Source organism: Conger conger, chromosome 14 (assembly GCF_963514075.1).
Source record: "Conger conger chromosome 14, fConCon1.1, whole genome shotgun sequence".
Taxonomy (NCBI): domain Eukaryota; kingdom Metazoa; phylum Chordata; class Actinopteri; order Anguilliformes; family Congridae; genus Conger; species Conger conger.
Genome location: NC_083773.1, coordinates 30,862,094 through 30,882,169, shown reverse-complemented (window position 1 = coordinate 30,882,169; position 20,076 = coordinate 30,862,094). Strand labels below are relative to the sequence as shown.

The 20,076-nt window shown below is 42.9% G+C and overlaps 1 protein-coding gene across 2 annotated transcripts in view; it reads right to left on the bottom strand.

Annotated features, from left to right (window-relative positions):
* Positions 1-36: 36 nt before the first annotated feature.
* Positions 37-20,076, bottom strand: part of LOC133109931 (copine-9-like) — an 89,901-nt gene continuing 69,861 nt past the window's right edge. For both annotated transcript variants that reach the window (XM_061219693.1, XM_061219692.1), the window contains 11 exons: positions 18,850-18,891; positions 17,305-17,380; positions 17,067-17,120; positions 16,892-16,953; positions 14,848-14,894; positions 14,409-14,590; positions 10,599-10,726; positions 5,042-5,144; positions 4,606-4,663; positions 1,663-1,736; positions 37-543 (listed from right to left, as the gene is read on the bottom strand). In XM_061219693.1, coding sequence (XP_061075677.1) covers positions 361-543; positions 1,663-1,736; positions 4,606-4,663; positions 5,042-5,144; positions 10,599-10,726; positions 14,409-14,590; positions 14,848-14,894; positions 16,892-16,953; positions 17,067-17,120; positions 17,305-17,380; positions 18,850-18,891 — 1,009 coding nt within the window. In that variant the 3' untranslated portion in view covers positions 37-360. The remainder of the gene's footprint in view (positions 544-1,662; positions 1,737-4,605; positions 4,664-5,041; positions 5,145-10,598; positions 10,727-14,408; positions 14,591-14,847; positions 14,895-16,891; positions 16,954-17,066; positions 17,121-17,304; positions 17,381-18,849; positions 18,892-20,076) is intronic.

The window sequence follows — 20,076 nt, the reverse complement described above, 5'->3', positions numbered from 1 at the left end:
TGGTGCCTTGATAAAGTTATCTGTAAGTAAGCAGTAGGTAACCCTTAACCAAGTCTTCTTTCAGCACATAACTATCATTCTGCAATGTTATTTGTGAGTGATTTCTGATTTCCTGGAGTGGACAGGAGGTGAAAGTTCTTCGGCGAATGAAGAGGCGGATTCCAGCCTTGTGGTTTGGTTTGTTTTTTTTGTGGTAATGACACAAGGTTTGGTGCTAACTTTCCTGTCAGGCTGAGGGGATTCTGTGTGTGTGTGTGTGTGTGTGTGTGCGTGTGTGCGCGCGTGCATGTGGACTGGGGGGCGGTGAGTGTAAATATGGCAGTATTGTAGCAGTCCCTTCTCCTCACCTCCCTCTCCCCCTCAGATGTGCATGTGTCCTGGGGGGTTGGCGGAGGCCTGCAGGGCTGGGCGTGGCTCGATGCCCCGTGACTTCATGAAAGACAGCAGCTGCTCCGGGATCTCAGCCAGCACGTCTTTGGCCAACCGGGCCATGCTCAGGACCTGGTTCCCCGACCGGTCGATGTAGTCCCGGAACGGTACGAACTGCGAGAGGGGGAAAACGACAGGGGTGAGGGAGGCGACACGCTCAGTAGCAGTCACACCATTACATTACATTACGTTACGTTACGTTACGTTACGTTACGTTACATTACATTACATAACATTACATTACAAGGCATTTGGCAGACACTCTTATCCAGAGCGACGTACAATGAAGTGCTGATTGAACACAGAAACGAGTGTGAAGAGGACCCTAGAGGACAGTACAGTTCTGAGTCCTAGCGTGACCATACAGATACATTCGGAACCCTTGAAGAATCAACTTACAAACTAGCATACCACGGTTGGCAGCTAGAATACCCCAAGTACAACAATACAATAGCTAATACAAAACACAACAATATCTGTATATAACTATATAAGTGCCATTATAGTCTGGCATATACAAGGCTACAACACCACAATCAAAAGTTTGAACTGCTTTTTCTATTTCAACGTATTTTCGAATGCCTGCTTGTATCCGTAGAGCAGCGTCTCAGGGCTGCAGCGTGCTCTGTATTCAGGCGGGAGCACACGAGCATGAACGTTCCTCCGCTGCGCTTGCACGCCTCCTGTCCCCGGCCGAGCCGTGCGGTCAGCACAGCGGAAGACCGCGGTCCGCGCGGCTGGCGCGGGCGGGTCTCGGGGGGGGGGGTCCGGGAGTCGCTCGTGCGCAATGAGACGCGGCCACGCCGTCGACCGAAACGTTCGCTCTCTGTAAAGATATGCCGGCCGGCCACGGGACTGACAGAGTCAGGATAGCGTTTCAGACGGTGGGCTGCATTCACCACACGGGAATAGGATTATAACTCATTTCTCAGGGAACCTGGTGGCTAGAATATTCTGAAGGGAGGGGCAGTATTATATAATGGTGAGAAAACTGGCCTTGTATCATAAAGGTTGTGCTTTTGATTCCCAGGTAGGGTACTACCATTGTGCCCTTGAACAAGGTGCTTAAGCTAAATAATTTCAATACATACATTACATCCAGCTGTATAAATGGACACTTTATAAAAATGTAAATGCTATGTAAGTCACTCTAGATATGAGCGTCTGCTAAACGACGGTAATGCGATTTAATATAATGGACCACAAATTGTGACTGATATGACCTGACAGTACCTGCACGATGTCTCTCTCAGCAAAGCGCCCCCTAGAAGACACCCTGACCTCGTCTCCGTCCAGCTCCTCCATGGCTGCAGGGTGAAGAGGGAGGGGATTGCATTACATATGTGATACATAATGGAAATCCTGACATTAGAATAGACTAGAATATTTATTTCCCAGGGGGAAACCTGCTTTATCAGCACAGCACATAGCAAGGAAGGTCAACAGACAGGCACAGCAGGAGAATGTAGTCAGTTCCGAGTGCTAAAACCTTGTTCAGAAACAAGACTGGAGACCTTCTTACCCTCAGGTAGGTAAAGTGATTAAATGACTAACCTGTTAAATTAATTCAAGTCATAAGGTCAGTTCATTAACGTTTGCAAATCTGGAGGTTCAGGTAACTAGTGAGTGTGTTTCTAAGCAGAGAAAAACACACATGTAAAAACAACACCAAATCCATTAGGGAGCAGTACTGGTGAAGACTCACTGTACCCTTTCAGCAAGCCTGGCTCTCAGTCTATTTCGATGGTCCTTGGCTGAATTAATGTCCAAAAATATCAACTCAAAGCTCTAGAACAAGGTAGTAGCCATTGAATTTCATTTCATGTACATTTCCTCATAGACACCTCCGGAATCATGCTAGTAGCATAAATATACAGCAGGGAAATCAAACAAGGGCACCAACGATTTCAAATGAAAAGATACACACATTCACATTGCCTACTCATGCAAATGCTGATGCATGCATACAGTACAGTACACATGCACACACACACACGCACACACACACACACACACACACACACACACATGCTCTCATACCCTCATTTCTCTCTCACACAGCACAGCCACTCACATACAATGAAGATGTGAAGACCTACATGTATTAACTTATGTAACACATACATAACAGGTACCCTCGCACAAACGTAGCGCAGTAGGCTCACAGAGCAAAGGCACCACTCAAATTTTGACAGAGGAGAGGACAGCCTACAGTAACCGAACCAGTCACTGCGAGGAGGATGCAGACACTTCTACGGCCACGACTCTCCTAGGTGTCACCGGAGAAAGGCACCCCCTGTTTACCGAGGCTGCGGAGGAATGGGAGGTCCCCTGACGGGGGTGTGCCTGAACCATCGGAAGCCTGGGACAGCCCCCGCTGATCAAAGCCCCTCTCCCTGTAGCCCACCCCAGTGAAACAGCTGCCCCCAGCCCTCCCACTGCCCCGCAGTGTGTAATAGGTCCCTGCGAGACCTCACAGCTTGTCAGTCAGTAATAATCACCCTCTCTCCCCCTGTAGTGCACGGCACATTTTCACCGGTCATGCCTATCGCTATGTCAAACGAAAACGCATTTCCCGGCTTTCCAACGCATTACCTTATTTTTTTGGTCTTTTATTTACAGCTATTTTTTATCATAATTACATTTTTTTTTTACCCCTTGTGCTTTCCTCCTGCGTCCAATTTTCACATTGGTTCAATTATTCATGCCCAGAGACCTACCGGGATTAGATTAAGTTTGTAGGGCTTCCTGCTAAAAATAACTGATTTGATCATTTTCTGTTACAAATGAACTGGACTCCAACAGCCCTAATTACCTTGGAAATGTATTCTCACTTTCATATGATCATGTGAATGTGGAAATCAGCAAGAGACTGGAGCAAACCAGCACCGGCCCAAACCGGACTGAGGTTTCACTGGTGCCATGCAGAGAACTCCCTGAGACTGCACTGACATCACAAAGACCGAATGGAAACTTCACTGAGACAGCTGTGAGAACACACAGAGACACGGATACTGTACACAGACCACATCGTGACCACAGAGGAAGCGTAGAGTACGGGGACTGGCCAGAGAGCTAAGGCCGCACTGAGAATCGATGGGTCCTGGATGGAGACCGCAGGGAGACTGCGCTCAGAAAGGAACAAAAGAACTCAACAAAAGAATATGAAGCGATTCAGGCGAAGAGGGAGAATGAGGGAGAGTTTGGAGACGAGAGAAAGAAGAGGGAAAAGAGTGGGTTTTAGCTGTCTTATTGGAAAGCTTTTAGACGGCACTCATGCGAGACCCTGTCAATGCAGTGAACCCTAGAAGAGTAAGTGCCTGTTGAAAGGGGTTCAGAATTGGGAAATCAAAGAGAAAAGAGCAGCCTTTCGTTCAGGGCTGTCATTTCTGAAAACTATTCCCCGACAAGATGAGCACTCAAGGGTCACATCTCCAGCTGAATTCCATTACGGAAAAGGCGTGGCGAAGACTTACTGTATACCTTCAGCACACACGCACTCAGCAGTCTATTTATTTCAGATGCTAGACTCTCTGTGGCTTAATCAAAGGCAAAACAAGACAACTCCAAACAGCTCCAAAACAGGCTTTATCCGTTAAAGTTCAGGCTGTTGAGGATACTTTCAATTCCTACAGATTTCCTCTACGGCCTCCTCTTGAACTAAACTAATTACATGAACCTCGCTGCAATCAGGACAAGATCAAAGTTCCCCAATAAGCAACAACAGACTATTAAGACTGCACAGTGTGGTGCACACACCTTGCAATTAAATTGTTCAGCTAAGGCCTCGCAGAAGCTCCTGCGAACTTTACCCAAACTCCACTGCCAGAGCAGGTAGTAAGGAGGCGAGTATAGTCTCTGTGATAAATTATCTCTGTAAACACTATCCTGTTCAGAGGGGCCCAGAGGGCTCCTCTCTCTCATGGCCGGTCAAGCTCCTGGTCCTCGGTAAAACCTGCAATGAGACTCCCACCGCCTGAGTAATGAAGGGAGGAACTCTGCAGTCGTCGCACGTCTCTCCGGTCTGGAACGCTAACGCGCGGCGAGGAATCGCAAAATGAGCATCATCAGACAGCCGAGCGGCTCGCCTCACTGTGGGAAAACCACACCGTCGACTGGTGAAACTTTCAGCGTGACGGACAGCTTTGGAGAAAGTCAAAATGGAGGTTCACTCACCGTCAAACTCAGCGGGTCCCACCCCTACAATGATGATTGACATTGGAAGGGAGGAGGCCTGTAGAGAAACACACACTATTCTTCAAACCCTTCACAACAGAGTATAGAAAAGTAGCAACATTTTCTCGCCCGCTCAATAATAAAAGTACACATTTAAAGATTTAGTAGTGTCATATGATTTTGATTCAAATTGCAGTTAAAATCACTGTTCTGCAACAACAAAATACAAAATCATTATTATTATGATTGTGATTATTAATTGCAATGTTGTACTGACAATGGGATGTTGTGTATATATTCTGACCGTGACATGGCACAGAGATCACACAGTCGTTAATATTTGATTAAGAGAATAGATTTTTATGTCTTTATTTCTAATCTTCAGACACCTGCTTTGAGGTCTGTTCTTTAGCCAGTGGCAGGTGGACACACTCACATTGACTACAGCCTCCTTGGTCTGCACCATGTCGGAGATCACTCCGTCTGTGATCATGAGCAGGACGAAGTACTGCGATCCATCCATTATGTCCGCCGCTGACCTGCAGCACAACACAGTGAGTCAGTGCATCTGTGAACCTGCAGTAAAACACAGTGAGTCAGTGCATCTGTGAGCCTGCAGCACAACAGTGAGTAAGTGCATCTGTAAACCTGTAGCACAACAGTGAGTCAATGTATCTGTGAGCCAAAGCACAACACAGTGAGTCAGTGCATCTGTGAACCTGCAGCACAACACAGTGAGTCAGTGCATCTGTGAACCTGCAGTAAAACACAGTGAGTCAGTGCATCTGTGAGCCTGCAGCACAACAGTGAGTCAGTGAATATGTGAGCCTGCAGCACAACAGTGAGTCAATGTATCTGTGAGCCAAAGCACAACACAGTGAGTCAATGCATCTGAACCTGCAGCACAACACAGTGAGTCAGTGCATCTGTGAACCTGCAGCACAACAGTGAGTCAGTGCATCTGTGAACCTGCAGCACAACACAGTGAGTCAGTGCATCTGTGAACCTGCAGCACAGACAAGTGCATTAACAAAACTGTCTCTTAAAAAATTGGTGGGCCGCAAAACGTTCCTTTAATTTTCATTGATTAACAAGCATGCCAACTATCTGAGTAATAAATCTGAAATTAACAAGCATTAACAAGCTTCTTCACATCGTGTTAAATGATAAATACAATTTAGAAAATTTCTAAGCAGTGGTGGAGACTTCCCGATTTTCCTTGAGAATCAATACAATCATAAATTCATAATACTCAGTACCCAATGAGGCAATTTAGTAGCATTTGCCTCATGTATTGATTTTAATTTGCATTATGGGATTGTGCACATTTTATCAACATTTGCGGACATGTGGACTTCATTCTCCGCACTCACACTTGACCGGAGTAGAAAATATCTGCAATGCATAGGTAGTAAACACTCTTGAAGTGCAGGGGGGTTTTTTTATTGCCGGTTATTCTGATGTGGTAGCTTCTTTTAACAAGTATCGACATGGCTACTAGTGATTAAAATGGATTTTTAATGGATAAATGGAATAAATCAATAAATTGAATTTATGATTTAATACGAAGAACCTGTGTGTTACTTGCCACAGAATAACTCATCGTGATTCAGTAAACTGCATCTGTTTTCAAGCAATGATAAGATCTCCAATGATTCCTTTGATTATCACTGGGCTTGAGGTGAGCTACGAGAGTTTCACTCAATTGCATTCTTCCCTATTCTAAAATTCAAGATCATAAAGTATTTAGATCTGTACATCTGTTCCTCGGCACCCATGATACAAATGTACCTGGACAGGAATATGGCTAAACTAAGAAATGTATTCAATAATCATAGAGCATTGTAAATCATACTACCCATGGAAACTATAGTATAGCTGCATCGTGGCAATTTAAAACCCTTTTTAATTTTTCCTCTTCATTTGGAATCCTCAGTCATATCGGGAGGCCCATCCCACAGCTGAAGGAACCCGTGTCAGTTCAGGATGAGAAGGACCCTCTGATCTTATGCCCAGCCAGCCCCTGCTCCTCCCCACTCTGCAGCCAGCAGTGATTGTATCCGACACATGCGATGCATGCGCTGTTGGTGCTAAAAGATCGAGGAGAAGCAGTTGTGTGGTGTGAAGAGGTAGGGGCATCCCCGCTGGCTGAAATCATCCCTGGATGGTATGGCCAATTACGCACCAGCCTGTCTTCCTACCGGCTACAGCTACCACTTGGATTCAATACTGGTTCAAAGAGCACCAAGCTATACTGAAAAGAAGTGCTATAGCAAAGAACACCAAGCTATACTGAAAACAAGTTATAGCAAAGAACAGAAAGCTATACTGAAAACAAGTTATAGCAACGAACACTGAGCTATACTGAAAACAAGTTATAGCAAAGAACACTGAGCTATACTGAAAACAAGTTATAGCAAAGAACACTGAGCTATACTGAAAACAAGTTATAGCAAAGAACACCAAGCTATACTGAAAACAAGTTGTAGCAAAGAACACAAAGCTATACTGAAAACAAGTTATAGCAAAAAACACAGAGCTATACTGAAAACAAGTTATAGCAAAGAACACCAAGCTATACTGAAAACAAGTTATAGCAAAAAACACAGAGCTATTCTGAAAACAAGTTATAGCAAAGAACACCAAGCTATACTGAAAACAAGTTATAGCAGAGAGCACCAAGCTATACTGAAAACAAGTTATAGCAAAGAACACCAAGCTATACTGAAAACTATAGCAGTGCTATAGCAGGAGCACTTGAGATCCCATTGGTACAGACTCCAGTTGTCTCCAGGGAGAATTGATAACTACACAAGAGTAAAAAAAAAAAAAGGTTTTATCAAATGTCATTCTGTCTCCTTTGAAAAAAATAATAAATAAATAAATAAAATCCCTGCCTTTCTTTTTCATCCGCAAGTCCATGCGAATTGAGTGTAGAACTCAACGAACGGCTGTTTTAATTTACTGTCACTTTTTTTTCTTGTAAGACAGGCTATAAATACCGGCTTACACATGACAGTGAGAGGAGATAAGGCCCCTTGCTCGGTCCATTCTCTGGCTGAAATGGTTTGTTTGGAGGGTAATAAATAGCTTTAAAAAATGGCGAAGCAGGGACGAGTGGCAGGGCGATCGATGGCCCTTTCACCGTGACTGAGGGCGCCGGGCCGGCCGCAGAGACGTTCAGCCCGCTCTGATTAAGGGGGCTGACGGGTCACGTCTCCGTCCTATGTTACAGAGAATGTCCAATATCGAAAATTAGTCTTTCCTTTCGCCTGTTCTTACACGCAGCCGTTTAAATAAGACAAATTCATTAAGCAGAGAGTGGTTTCATCCTGGTCATGGGGACATTGCATCATTGTTGCGTGACATTACATTCACTTAGCGGAGACTTTTATTCGCCGCGGCTAACAGAAGTTGAAAACGTCGGTTTGCGGTCTCTGGAATGCGAAAGCGAGACATCACCAAAGTGAAAAAGAAGTTCCTTGCTCAAGATTGAATAAATGCACTTGGATAAGTGAAAGGTTTCTTGCATGAATTTTAAGGATAACAGACGCAAATAGAAATCCAGCCTATGTTTCCTGATGAATCTCAAACCCTGTGTTAGTTTATGAAATATGAATACGGTTGCACTTCATTTCTGCATTTACAACCATAAGAGATTTAACACAGTACACCACAATAAAACATTATTTGATTGTGTGATCTTATTAAATAGTTTCGCTGCAGCATGCTCTTAACTTTTCTCAATTTGAGCTACCCAATGACATTCTATAATTTATAGTCTGATTAACTGGCCCAATGCGCTGGAGCTGAACGACTCACTGGTGAACACGCAATAGTGATACGATAAGCCCTGGCATTGCACTACCCGTTCGTTTATTCATGTAAAAACCTAAATCCCTCTTGCATGTCTCCAGCTTGACAGTCACAGACATCTGCAGTCGTCTTTTGATCTTAACGTCTGACAAATATGGCATCAGGCAGCAGGAATGCGCAAAAATACGGATGGGAATTCCTCCACGTAGACTGGCTGGAGTTGCAGCCGATTTTGTTTAGACTCTCTTTGGTCTGCTCCCAGAGAGAGCCGTCAACATGTCTTCAATTTAAGAGCCTTTTCTTTTGTTCTCCAGGCGTACATCTAAGATTAGTACGGCTGCACTGATGACACTTTGTATACAGAACACAGTTGTTGTCTGCAATTGTTTCTGCGCTATAACCATATCGATTTTCTTCCTGGCAGTCAGTAAATGAACACAGTGGGTCAGAGGGCTTGGCGTGCTTGGGAAGGAGAGAGAGGAGCTGAATTTAGTGAGGCAGTGCCTGTCTCAGATATGCAAAGTCATGATGACTATGCTTAGATATACTGGAATGTGTTGTATGTAGCTCAGCATGTATGCTTACAGATGTGTGTCAGGCAGCCGCAAGATCTTTCCCAGAGTAGAGAAGCTCTGTGAAGAGACGGGTCTCAGTTGTTCTTCCCCCAAAACCCCCCAAATGGTTAAACCATAAAGTTGTAGATGGAAAAATACTTTGCCGTTCTCGAGAATCGCATTTCATTTGGAGAGGTGTCCGCGCATTGGCGATGTTATGTATGGATATATTCTGTTGGAAACACCCCCGATGCGGTTGTCGCTCTGAGTCAGAGCACTCAAAGCTGGGTAGGGCTGACCCATGAGATCCTGCCCACGACAGCTCCGGTAGGCTGAGGTCTCCGCAGTACTGACAAAGCTTCTAAATGTCGGCCGCGTTTCCACACTAATCCAAAAGTTATTTAAAAACTATTACTTTTTAATTAGTGGACTGAATCTTTTTATTTTTAAATTCCTTGAATCTGTCTCTTGTTAGAGAAGCGTTCTACGATGAAGATAATTAAAAAGGGAAATTATTACAGTTAAACTCTTTGTTCTCCCTGTTTCTGTACAGTGTATGCGGTACACAATGAATGATACACCTGTTAACGAGTGTCTCTGTTGCAAGACCCAGTGTTAGTCAAAACACATTGAGTATGCGTGCCCCATTTTGGGTAATGCATGGAAGCTGACTAAAGCAATTATATCTACCATATCAGGGAATGTGCACCCTGGGGACTGCATGTCACAGAAACAAATAAACCCTTCAGCCCAGAGGCAAAGAGAGCTGCAGGAGATACGAGTCTGAGTCTGACTTTATGAGCGTGCGCGTGTGTGTGCGTGTGTGTGTCTGCATCGGTGTTTACGGGTAAGTGTGTGTGTGTGTGTGTGTGTGTGGGTATGTGTGTGTACACAAGTCTGTGTGGGTGTTTACAGGTAAGTGTGAGTCTGACTTTATGAGTGTGTGTGTGTGTGTGTGTGTGTGTGTTTATGGGTGAGTGTGTGGGTGTGTGTGTGTGTGTGTGTGTGTGTGTGTGTTTATGGGTGAGTGTGTGGGTGTGCATACTTAAGGCTGAATTCTGAAGCATGACTCGTCGTCATAAGCAGTGTATTCTGAGATTTAAGTGCCCACTGAGTGCCCTTCCACTCGCTCACACTGCCCTCCCTCTGCCCTCACACTGCCCTCACTCTGCCCTCACACTGCCCCCACACTCCCCTCACACTCTCCCTCACACTCCCTCACACTCCCTCACTCTCCCTCACACTGCCCTCACACTCCCTCACACTGCCCTCACTCTCCCTCACTCTGCCCTCACACTGCCCTCACACTGCCCTCCCTCTGCCCTCACACTGCCCCCACACTCCCTCACTCTCCCTCACACTGCCCCCACACTCCCTCACTCTCCCTCACACTGCCCTCACTCTCCCTCACACTGCCCTCACACTCTGCCCTCACACTGCCCTCACACCCTGCCCTCACACTCTGCTCTCACACTCTGCCCTCACTCTGTCCTCACACTGCCCTCACACTGCCTCCACACTGCCCCCACACTGCCCTCACACTGCCTCCACACTGCCCTCACACTCTCCCTCACACTCTCCCTCACACTGCACACTCCCCTCACTCACACTCCCCTCACTTACCGGGCCACCTGGCTGATGACAGGGGCGAAGTTGGTCGGCCCATACAGCTGCACGTTCCTCAGGCTCTGGAAGTATGCTTCCAAAACCCCTTCGATCCCTACACAGTTGGGATTTTCAGAGTCTGAATTCTGAGGAGGAAGACACAGAAAGACGTTTGAATTCTGGCTTCTGGGGCCACGGTGGCGCAACAGGCTAAGACGCAATGGACTTGCGGTTGCAGTTTGCTGTAGTCGCACACCGGGGACCGGGGTTCGATTCCCAAAAGCCAAATTTGGCCGGCTCACGTGGAGCAGCATAATTGGCTCGCTGCTCCAGAGGGAGGGACTTGGCAGGGTTAGTAGATCGCCGCACAAAACACCTCGGGCGCCTTGGAATCACGGAAAACGAGCATGAGACGAGACGGCTTGAAGAAGGAGGGGTGTGGGCGGCGTATCTAATACTAGCTTGAATTGAATCAGACGGGGTACAATTGGCTACTAAATTGGGAGAAAAAGGGAAAAAACCTGAAAATAAAACATAAAAAATCCTGGCTTCTCCCCTCAGCTGTGTGCTTGGTTCAGCCTGTGTGTATCCTGACTGTCGGTCCACTCTGTATAGCTGTTGTCTACATCGGCAATTCAAGGTCAGACTGCCAGGACACATTCAAATGAAGGACACATTCAAAGGAAGGTTTTATGTAATGCTGACTTAGACATGGGGAGAGAATTCAGTATGAATATATTCATGTGTTATTTTCATATTCCTATTAATTTCTTTTTTTTTGAGACATAACCATCGTCAGGAAACTGCAGTTGGGATTCAGTTTCTGCATGTCTTCATTGCCCAAGGTTGGAGCATCTTTCAATGTCTTGGATGCCAAGTCAACCTGACAAAAAAAGCAAAACTCCATTTTCTCTTCGTGTTAAAGCCAGCGGCCATTCCGTGAACTATCATGTCTATGAATAGAAATGAATAGACACTGGTAAAATGAGAAAAAGACTTTGACCTCAAGGTACGAAAATGAAAATATGAAAAAGAAAAAAAAATTGTTGAAGTCCTACCTAATTAGAATTGTGCTTTAAGGTGTTATATTTCAACTGGCGATAAAAGACCTCTCAATTGTCATCAATTGATGGGCTATTTTAATGGGGGTGCAGGTTTATGACACAATGATGCTGCCATATCCGCATTTGCTTCCCATTACCGAACAATCATCCTTGAATTTTAGAAAAATGTATCAACACTGCTTTGTGAACGGTATAACTGACAGAGCTAAATGAAGATCACATGATAATATGATAATATGGTCCTTGTGGAAATTATTAAGATAAAAATGAAAATGTGTGCGTGTGTGCGTATGTGCGTATGTTCAATGAAAGAACTTGTGAAAAACCAATCATTTATCAGAGAGCATGTCCATGGTGACACAGTATAAGCTGTAGATTAGTCGTCTCTGCCAATGTTGTACATAGTGCTGTAACCACATCATTAGCATTTCAGCTAGAGACATTACAGACTTATCTTATGAAAATGTACTCTTTCTCTTTCCTCGTCTCCAATAATGAAATTCGCTTAATGCGGAGAAAGAAAGCCTGGACACAACAGAGTAGAGAAACACTGCATTTTGAGAAGCTGAGAGGAGCACTGGGGATGGCAGAGAAGCTCCATCAGATGCTAATCTTATTCAATTAGACTGCCTCTGCATGACGGCCACGGCAATGTTCTGCTACAGTGGCCATCTATTGGGAAAACGGACTGAACAACGGCAGAGCTTTAGAAGTGAGCCGAGTTAAATGCACTGACGTATCTAGAGGGTGAAATCAACTGTGTAAAGAGTGGAAGGTCCAAATATTTCGAATAAAAGGAATGTTAGAGGCTCAGGAATTAGAGTCGGATTATTATATGGCAGTTCAAGAAGCAGACAGACCCTTCCCACGAAGCTGATCCATGCCAAAAACTGTTTCTGGAAAGGATGACTATGTGAATGAAAACAAAAAATGTTTGGATACTGATATATGTTTGGTATTACGTATACATACATGTATGTTTATATGTCTATGTCATTTTCATGTCAGCCTTTATGTTGGCCACTAAATTGTGACACGTTATACTAAGGAGATGTAAATCAGACATTGTAAACCTTACTTAATTTTCTTGAAAAATAGACTTGAAAGTGAAATATTTGTAATATTTCCTGAAGACTTTGGGACCTCTCTGTGCACTTGAGGAGACTGTGGTCTGTGAGGCGTTATGCTAAAGAGTTAACTTTGAGCAGTGGCAGTTCTGACTGTGGTCAGCAGCTCTGCAGGACAGTACATGGTTGCATGTAATGCATTCCAGTGAGGGATGGTTATCTGCCTTATAAATCTGTCTTATAAAATATCTCTACATTTTCAGCTCCCCTGACGAATCAGGTTTGTCTGCACCAGTTGGATATGTTTTCCTCTGCAATGGTAATACGCAGTGGCTTGCACAGTATGCATAGATGCAAAATATGTATGTCTTAAGTGTTTTAGTTTTGTAATGACAGTTAAAATCTCTCATTTGCATCACAAGGCCCATCTTCAAATGAGTCTATAATCTATAACTGGTTAACCATTGGCAATATGTTTGTCTTATTTAGAAAAAAGTAACAGAAGCAAATATAAGACTAGATTACTTATAGAGATTTTTTTTTTTGCTTGTTTAAAATGTTGGTCTATACTCTTCTGAATGGATGAAAGACGTAACGAAACAGGCCTGTTGAAAATACTTGGTACCGCAAACCACGAGAGAAAACACAAAAACTAGGAATAATTATTGGTTAAATAGCCCTAGTTGGGTATACCGGAGGAATGATTAATATTATTATTATCTGAAGTAGTTTTACAGCTACCCTTAGCAGCAGCCCATACAGTACATACCATTTTTATTAATAAAGAAGTCTGGTATAAGCATGCTTGTGAGTCCCTTCTAGAAATAACTCCTTAATAAGCCATGTTGTTTCTCTGGACCCCAGGGGAAAGGCCTGTTAATTTGCATGGGGGTGGCATCCTTATTTATCGCAAGAAAAAGGAAAAGTATTATGCAAGTATGGAAGCTCAGCTCACCCACCCCTTTGTAGTGCTAATGGGACTTCTGTTCTGAATTAAACATACTGAGATGTTGAACTAGATCTTGAACTACTTTTGCAAAAGATTGCCAGCAGGCATATACAGTATATCAGTTTAAGCTCTCTTACCTTGATGGAATGCTTGTCTTGCAGACTACAGCAAACCTTTACACGATCTGATTCCTAATGTGACATGCTGCAAAAATCTATGCTGAGTGAGTTGCTCTCGTTTGAGAAGGTCAGAACCAAAAAGAGCTTCAGAGATTTTAATAAATTAAGTCCTATGTGCCAGGCAAGAATATCAAAGGCGATGGCTGGAAAACAAGTTATCTTTCTGAAGTGAAATAACATCTTTAATAAGCAGTCTGTCCCTTTTAAAGTCTTATCCCATGTTGCATCTGACCTTATTGTGTTATTTTTTCTGTGATTATGACATTTTCCTCTCCCTACTGTCCATGACGTTACTCAATCTGACATGTACTTAATAGATCAATTGGCTATTCTAGCCGGTGTACTTACACAATAATCATGGAATTTACACTTTCGTTACTTATTAAGCATATTTCCAGCATGGTTTTCATCATTTTTCATAAATTATTGTTTCATGAATAATCACAATTCCAATACATAGTCTTCCATAGACTATCCTGATTTATTAAACTCAAAGTGTGAAATAAGTGTACTATTCTAGCAGAAAAAACTCAAGTTACTTCAGCGAGAAAATAAAAGTGGTGCTTTACCAGGGGGAAGGCGTGCGAGATCTTGCCGTCTGGGGGGAGTTTGGCTCCGAAGCCGTAGGCGGGGAATAGCTTGTCGCTGTCATAGTCCTGGGTGATCTCGCCCACAGCCTTGAGGGCCATGGCGTAGGCATTCATCTGGTATGGGTTCATGTAGTGCAGGGAGGTGGGCTGAGACGGGTTTCCTGTCAGAGACCCAGGAAACAAATCAAATGTGCGTGTGTGTATGTGTGTCTATCTGTCTGTCTGTCTGTCACTCACCCACTCACTCACTCTGCTAGTAACACAAAATTAGCAACAAAGAAACTATTTAATATTTTTTCAAATCAATTATTTTTTTGCAAATAACACACGATATCCGATGTTTGTACACTGTCATTCTCCTTACTTTCATAGTTTCTATATAGCAGCAACAGTTTGCTTAAAATGGTGTAACATTTACCATTAGATGCAGTGAAGTCTATGGCAACAGTGAAGTTCAGTTGAGTCCTGGGGAAACATTAAAAAAAACATAATATGGTAAAAATGAAAACTCCCACTATTGCTTAACAGCTTTCATATTCTACATTATGCTTTGTCATTACCCCTATAATATTACTTTCAAATTGCCATTAACCCCTTAAGTATCACCCCTTTTAACACAAGCTTGAAAATGACATACCCAAAATAAAATGCCAACTATTCTTGAACCCTTTTGACTACAGTCATAATTCTGAATAGTGTCTTCTGAAATGTAACCCTTTGGGGTTTGTTAGAATGACTGGAAATATTACTAAATCAAAATGACAGAAGTTCAAACACAGGGGAAGTTTTACTGAAAAGATATTCTGTTTTTGATTGGATACAGATCATTGGGGCAGTGCCTGGTGCACTTAGAACCACAGTGGAGTCATGACAATAACACCAAGAATGTGCATTCTGCATAGTTATTTCTAAGCTATGTCTAGACAGTTTTCTAAAAAGGATATTTGTAGACTCCAAAAGGGCAAATGGAAACTAAATAATATTGTGGGTCTTAAGACGTGTAAAAATTATGATTTTTATTACATGGCCATGGACAATTGAACAAAAAAATTTGGTCAAAATGCACAGTGCAAAAATAATTCAATACTATAAGCAGGTGAATGCTGAAAGTAAAGGAAAAAAGTTTATATATTCTTTATATTTTTCTTATGATAACATTGCATCAGTTTGGAGGAACTGCAGAGTGCTTTTCTTGCTTAGGTAGTAAGTCTTCAAAAATCTTTTATGAGCAAGAGAAGTGTTTTTATTAAGCACAATGCAAGGGGGACCACATACATCAAACTCTCACATAGTGTGAATTCACCCTCAACTCAATAACTATCTACACTGAAGCTACTGCTAAGCACACTTTACTACTGTAACACTTGAATGTTTTCAGCAACTGTTACAACATTTATTTTGCAATACCAGTCTGCATCTTGCTGCACCACATAGAACGCTGGGATAGTGGCCAAGGCAAATACTACTTTGTCTAACATTGTTCTTCAGGATGAATAATCTCGCTTTGGACTAAAAAAAATATTTTTTTAAATCAATTAGTATACCTGGTATATTCTTAATAATTAAAGTTCATTTATTATAATTTTGTATGATTTTTTAAATTATTGTCACATTTGCAAGTGTAGTTGCACTTGGGGAACAGGAAATCCAAAACCTGGCTCCAGAAAGTTGAACAATCTGATGGGTTTCATTTTCAATTTTAAATCAGAAGATAATCCGATTCAAAAAATCAGGTGTGGTTACAGAAAGTCCACTCTGTAAATAACAGCTAGCAACTGCAAAGTAATACAAAGAGCAGACAGTGTTGGGGATCTCTGACTTACAGTAGACGAGAAGCACACAGTCACAGAATGAAAGGAAATGTTGAGATTATCATTTATTGGCAGTTGATTTTAATTAATGAAAGAAGTCTGTGATGTGAAAGGAAAGCAAGTCCTAAAACATATCCTTAATTATATTCCTGTTGAAAATACATTTTCTTTTTACATAAGGTATAAATACTAAAATGCACATGGAATGCAATTTGAAGCTTGAACAAACACAAGACATTATAAAAATAAAAATAGCACACACATAAATGACACAGAATTAAATTAAACTGTTCAAGAGACCGAATAGAGACATAGGTGATATTAGTGAGGCAGAGAGTTTATCACTTCTCTGAGAAATTATCACAGCGCTCTTTAATCATTTCACAATGAACATTATTCATGTCAGAAATGTCACCCGAATCCTGAGTGGCTATAAATCAGCTTCAGACCCTGAGCCCCATGTTAATGTGGTTAAGCGCTGTATTAATGCCTGCTATTTCAATGCAGCGTTATCTCACAGGGAGTCCGTGGTACATCCCACAGTCCAGTGTCTAAGCATCCGATCATTCATCTGATAGCTGTTAGTCCAGAGCTGTTAGTAAGAGTCACAGGCCTCTTAAAGAACATCGGCGTGATTAGCATTCTCCTTACCCTCCCCGGATGAAATCCACAAACGTGTATTCAGACTCCACTTTGAAGGACAGCAGTGTCACCTGGAAGCAGCAGCGAAAGGAAGACCACATTAGATCTTGTTGAAACATCGCGGTGATGGAAAATCACGGCAATTTGAAACGCGTGCCGGGCAGATGGCAAAGCTGTTACTCACCGTTCCGGAATTTACATATTTTTTCTTTTTGCCTTTCTTTTTAGGGTTTAAAACCTGATGTGGCACAAAAAAAAAGAACAAAATAATTAATAGGTTACACGAGTGACAGGCGTAGCATATTATAAAGTTAAGATATGAAAACACATCAAAGGTTTTACAGATAAACCTCGCAGGTTCGGTGTAAACATCGATAACCAGAAAGAAGTACTGTGGAAACTTCTGGCGACTCCTCTCTCACCTCGTACACATTGAACTGGCTCTGGCCCCGAGACAGCTCTCTGTAGCTGGTGGTGAACTCGCCGATGAAATCATGGCTGTAAAATGGGGGCAAAATGGGGAATTTGATGGGGGAGGGAGAGAAGGCTGAGAGAACCTACAGTAACACATTCTCCTGCCTGCAGTGCTTACAGATTATTTGTACCCGAACCTCGTTCCCCACAGACATCTTTGTGCATTTGTCCCTCACCCTCACTCTCAATCTCACTCTCCACTCAGACACCCTGCTTTTCACCTTGCTGAAATAATTGGGTGTAAAAATATGCATGTACTATGGAAAATAGCGGTTTATATTTCCCTTCTTCACTACACCTCCCCGTTGATTCCAAAGCACAGTGGAATTTCGTCTGGAATGCTTGGTACTCCGGGTTCACGGCAGGAGTATTTATAGACAGCATAATATTGTAGTGACATTATCAAAGAGCAAGCCAGTTCACTCCCCAGGAAATGAACTCACTGGGGCGCTGGGAAGAGGTGCGTAGGAGAGAGTGGAGGGAGGATTTGGTTGGATGAGAGTCGAATTCTCTAAAAAAACCCCCCCAGTAATGTGACGCAAGAATTTAAGTGCCACTCTGTAACTCCCTCTTATGTGTTGGGCGCTTTTCAAACCAAAGGGGAAACATTTAATCCACGACTACTGAGTTTTGTCCTAAATTTTAAAAGATTTAATTCAAGTTCAAGTTCACTGGTCATTGTTGCATGGCAAGTGAAAGACACGACACTAGCTTGAATTCATAAGCAGAAACAGGGGTGCCTGGAGCACTTCCTCCTAAGCTACACAGAGAATAATCAAGTAGTGTTAACTGTAGCATAGATACTGCCTCGCCCATTAAATAGATTTCAATTCCTTTCATGTTTGCAGGCAGTTGAATATATTTTATTTTCTGTCGCTGAGGTACGCAGTGTGCTTCCTCCACGTTCAGTCGGGACACCACTGACTAGATAGAAAAGGCGGATGAAAAGGAGCGGGTTTTCATACGCGTGGCATAGTATTTATGTGTAAGGGTTATGGTTAGTTTGATTACCGGTGCTCATGTTCCACTCAGTGCGGAAGGCAGGGTACAGAAACAACATTTCCCCATGTACTGAGAGGGCCACTGGATGGCATGAAATGTATGGCATGAAACATGCATGAGAGGAAGGTATTTTGTTGCATTTCCTGTAAAAATTGCATTATTAACATGGAGAGGAAGAGTGGATAATGGACCAGTGGGACCAAATCCACCGGCTGGGGAATGAATGAACTTTAACCTCGAAGGAATTATATATGTCTCAGGTAGCTGTACTCTTCTACAAGAGACTGAGGGGGTTTTACTTTTTTGAATACAGCCATTTTAAAAAGAAAAACACTAAAACCATTTGCATTATTTCCAGAAATAGTGAGTGAAGGGAGACTGGCGCTCACTGGGCTATGAACTCACAAAGGCATGGGCCAGTCGTACAAGAAAGGGGCATAAACAATAGGCCGGGGAACTGAGGGAAGGTGAGCGGGTTTTCTCGAAATTACCTTCCATCTCTGTCCCAGTCATACACGTCCACCTTCACCGTTCTGGCAGGGGGAAGAAAGAGAAGGAAGAACGATTTGAGGTAATTAACGAGAACAAAGAGGAGAAAAGACACAAAACGGACAGGGAAGTGCGCAAAGAATCAAAAAGAGAGATGAATCACAGCTGTCTCCTTGGCGAAGTTAGCCCCAATCCCAGCAGGTCTCTCAAGTCATCTTCAATGAGAAATGTGCAATTTGACAGTTTAAGATGCACAGTCATCTATATTAGGATTTCTGCATTTCTGACGCCACTGTGTGAAAGAAAGCATCCCTGAGCCACAGGTGGCACCCAACAATGGGCAGTGGAAATAGGCAAATTATTTCTGCTTTCTGCACGTCAGGCCAGTCCCCTCGAAAAATAATTTGCGTTATTCAAGAGGAAGGCAAATGCGCTTAAATGGTTGCCTTACCATTAATGGTTACATGGGAAATGTTACACTGCACTTTGGATTAAAGATTAATGCACACCTGACATAACAAGGTGCAGACCATAAGGTAGGTGGTATGAAATATAGATTAAGCCTGTCAATGCTTGGTAACTCTAAAAATATATGTTCATTAATAAGAAAAAAAAAAAAGAAACTGTATTTGATGAGGGCATGGAGGTGTTGAAAATATTTTATTTAATTAATAAACATCCACGATTTTCTGGAGCCAAAAATACATTTTCCCAGTTTTAAATGAACCCAAGTACTTAACGGATTAAAACATTAAAAGAAAAAACGGCTTAGTAAAATTATTCTGAACATTCCTGTGACTCTTGTGCATGTACCTATTTTGGCCCACAGGGTTGCCAGGCTTTAACCCAGCTTACAGTAAGTGAAACTGGCAGCAGTGAAGATTCCTTTGTCTTTATTTCACATTAATGCACACATGCATGGAAACACACACATGCACACACAACACACGCACACCTCAGATTAAAAGTCCCCTTAATCTTTGCTACATTGGAAAAATGCAGAGGGCTTACAAAGTTTCTCTCCTCCTGGCTCTTCCATAACTTAAAATGCAGGAGTAAAGCTAGTGGGAAGGTAAGGGTCAGCGCTCTTTCTCTCATTGGGAAACCTAGTTAATGCAGAGCCCTAATCCTCTCGGCTAACTCCAGCAACACCAGCACTGGCCTGCGGGACGTGGTGGCAGACTGCTGATGTTATTCTGATCGGAGCTGAGTGTGGCGCCACCCTCAGG